The sequence below is a fragment of the Chanos chanos genome, chromosome 7 (genome assembly GCF_902362185.1).
Source record: "Chanos chanos chromosome 7, fChaCha1.1, whole genome shotgun sequence".
In the NCBI taxonomy this organism is placed as follows: Eukaryota; Metazoa; Chordata; class Actinopteri; order Gonorynchiformes; family Chanidae; genus Chanos; species Chanos chanos.
In genome coordinates this window covers 48,943,805-48,946,304 of record NC_044501.1, presented here as the reverse complement: position 1 = coordinate 48,946,304, position 2,500 = coordinate 48,943,805, and the positions used below count along the sequence as shown (strand labels likewise).

The following is a 2,500-nucleotide window of genomic DNA, read 5'->3' as shown; positions in this document are numbered from 1 at the left end:
CTCTCCTCTCCTCTCCCTCCAGATCAGCACATGTGTTGACATGTGTTGTCATGTGTTATTCTCTTGTTATGGTCTTCCTTATAAGATTTTTATTTCTTTATATATATATATATATATATATATATATATATAATTTTTCTTTTCTTTTTTTTTTTTTTTTATTATTCATTCTCGTCTGGTAACGGAGGATTAGCAAAGTAAGAATTTCATTGTCCAGTGTAACTGCCTGTTTAGCTGTGCACATGACAATGAAACTGGAGGGTTGGGGTTTGAGTGTTCAGTAACTGGAGGGTTGAGGTTTGAGTGTTCAGTAACTGGCGGGTTGGAGTTTGAGTGTTCAGTAACTGGAGGGTTGGAGTTTGAGTGTTCAGTAACTGGAGGGTTGGGGTTTGAGTGTTCAGTAAGTGGAGGGTTGGGGTTTGAGTGTTCAGTAACTGGCGGGTTGGAGTTTGAGTGTTCAGTAACTGGAGGGTTGGGGTTTGAGTGTTCAGTAAGTGGAGGGATGGAGTTTGAGTGTTCAGTAACTGGAGGGTTGAGGTTTGAGTATTCAGTAAGTGGAGTGTTGGGTTTTGAGTGTTCAGGTCCTTGTGTACATCCCTGAAGCTCAGGACTCTGAATAAGTATATCAGCTGGAGTGAATGAAAACGTGTTTTCATAAATCTTCCCATCGTAATCAATCGTAATCATGACTGAATTATTCAAACCTGTGAAAAACCGGAGAATCACTCATACCTGGGAAACATTAAACAGGTTCTTCATCTCCTCAAGAGCTGCTTCAATCTGAGATCTGTTTAACTGCACTTGAGAGTTTACTCCCCCAATGGAAAAGCCTCCATACCTTTACACACACACACACACACACACACACATACACAGATTCAAATCAATCTTTGTCACTCCTATTTAGGTCTGTATGAGGTGGTGATAAATGTAATGTGTTGCATACTGTATCACTGTATTACAATATCACTGTATTACTGTCCCACTGTATTACAATATCACTGTATTACAATATCACTGTATCACTATATTACTGTATCACTATATTATTGTATTACTGTATCACTGTATTACTGTATTACTGTATCACTGTATTACTGTATCACTGTACCACTGTATTACAATATCACTGTATCACTATATTACTGTATCACTATATTATTGTATTACTGTATCACTGTATCACTGTATTACTGTATCACTGTACCACTGTATTACAATATTACTGTATCACTATATTATTGTATCACTATATTATTGTATTACTGTATCACTGTATTACTGTATCACTGTATCACTGTATTACTGTATCACTATATTACTGTATCACTATATTATTGTATTACTGTATCACTGTATTACTGTATCACTGTATCACTGTATTACTGTATCACTGTACCACTGTATTACAATATCACTGTATCACTATATTATTGTATCACTATATTATTGTATTACTGTATCACTGTATTACTGTATCACTGTACCACTGTATTACAATATCACTGTATCACTATATTACTGTATCACTATATTATTGTATTACTGTATCACTGTATCACTGTATCACTGTATTACTGTATCACTGTACCACTGTATTACAATATCACTGTATCACTATATTATTGTATCACTATATTATTGCATTACTGTATCACTGTATTACAATATCACTGTATCACTGTATTACTGTATCACTGTATCACTGTATTACTGTAGTACTGTATCACTGTATCACTGTATCACTGTATTACTGTATCACTGTACCACTGTATTACAATATCACTGTACTGCAATATCACTGTATCACTATATTACTGTATCACTATATTATTGCATTATTGTATCATTGTATTACTGTACCACTGTATTACTGTCACTGTATTACAATATCACTGTATTACTATATTACTGTATCACTATATTATTGTATCACTATATTATTGTATTACTGTATCACTGTATTACTGTATCACTGTATCACTGTACCACTGTATTACAATATCACTGTATTACAATATCACTGTATCACTATATTATTGTATCACTATATTATTGCATTACTGTATCACTGTATTACAATATCGCTGTATCACTGTATTACTGTATCACTGTATCACTGTATTACTGTGGTACTGTATCACTGTATCACTGTATTACTGTATCACTGGACCACTGTATTACAATATCACTGTATTACAATATCACTGTATTACAATATCACTGTATCACTATATTATTGTATCAGTATATTATTGCATTACTGTATCACTGTATTACAATATCACTGTATCACTGTATTACTGTATCACTGTATCACTGTATCACTGTAGTACTGTATCACTGTATCACTGTATTACTGTATCACTGTATTACTGTATCACTGTATCACTGTACCACTGTATTACTGTAGTACTGTATCACTGTGTCACTGTATCACTGTACTACTGTATCACTGTATTACTGTACCACTGTATCACTGTATTACTGTCACTGTATT

The 2,500-nt window shown here is 33.7% G+C and overlaps 1 protein-coding gene across 1 annotated transcript in view; it reads right to left on the bottom strand.

Moving 5' to 3' along the window:
* Positions 1–2,500, bottom strand: part of LOC115817135 (phospholipid-transporting ATPase ABCA1) — a 146,106-nt gene that overhangs the window by 41,100 nt on the left and 102,506 nt on the right. Inside the window, exon 34 of the mRNA XM_030780379.1 lies at positions 733–838. Coding sequence (XP_030636239.1) covers positions 733–838 — 106 coding nt within the window. The remainder of the gene's footprint in view (positions 1–732; positions 839–2,500) is intronic.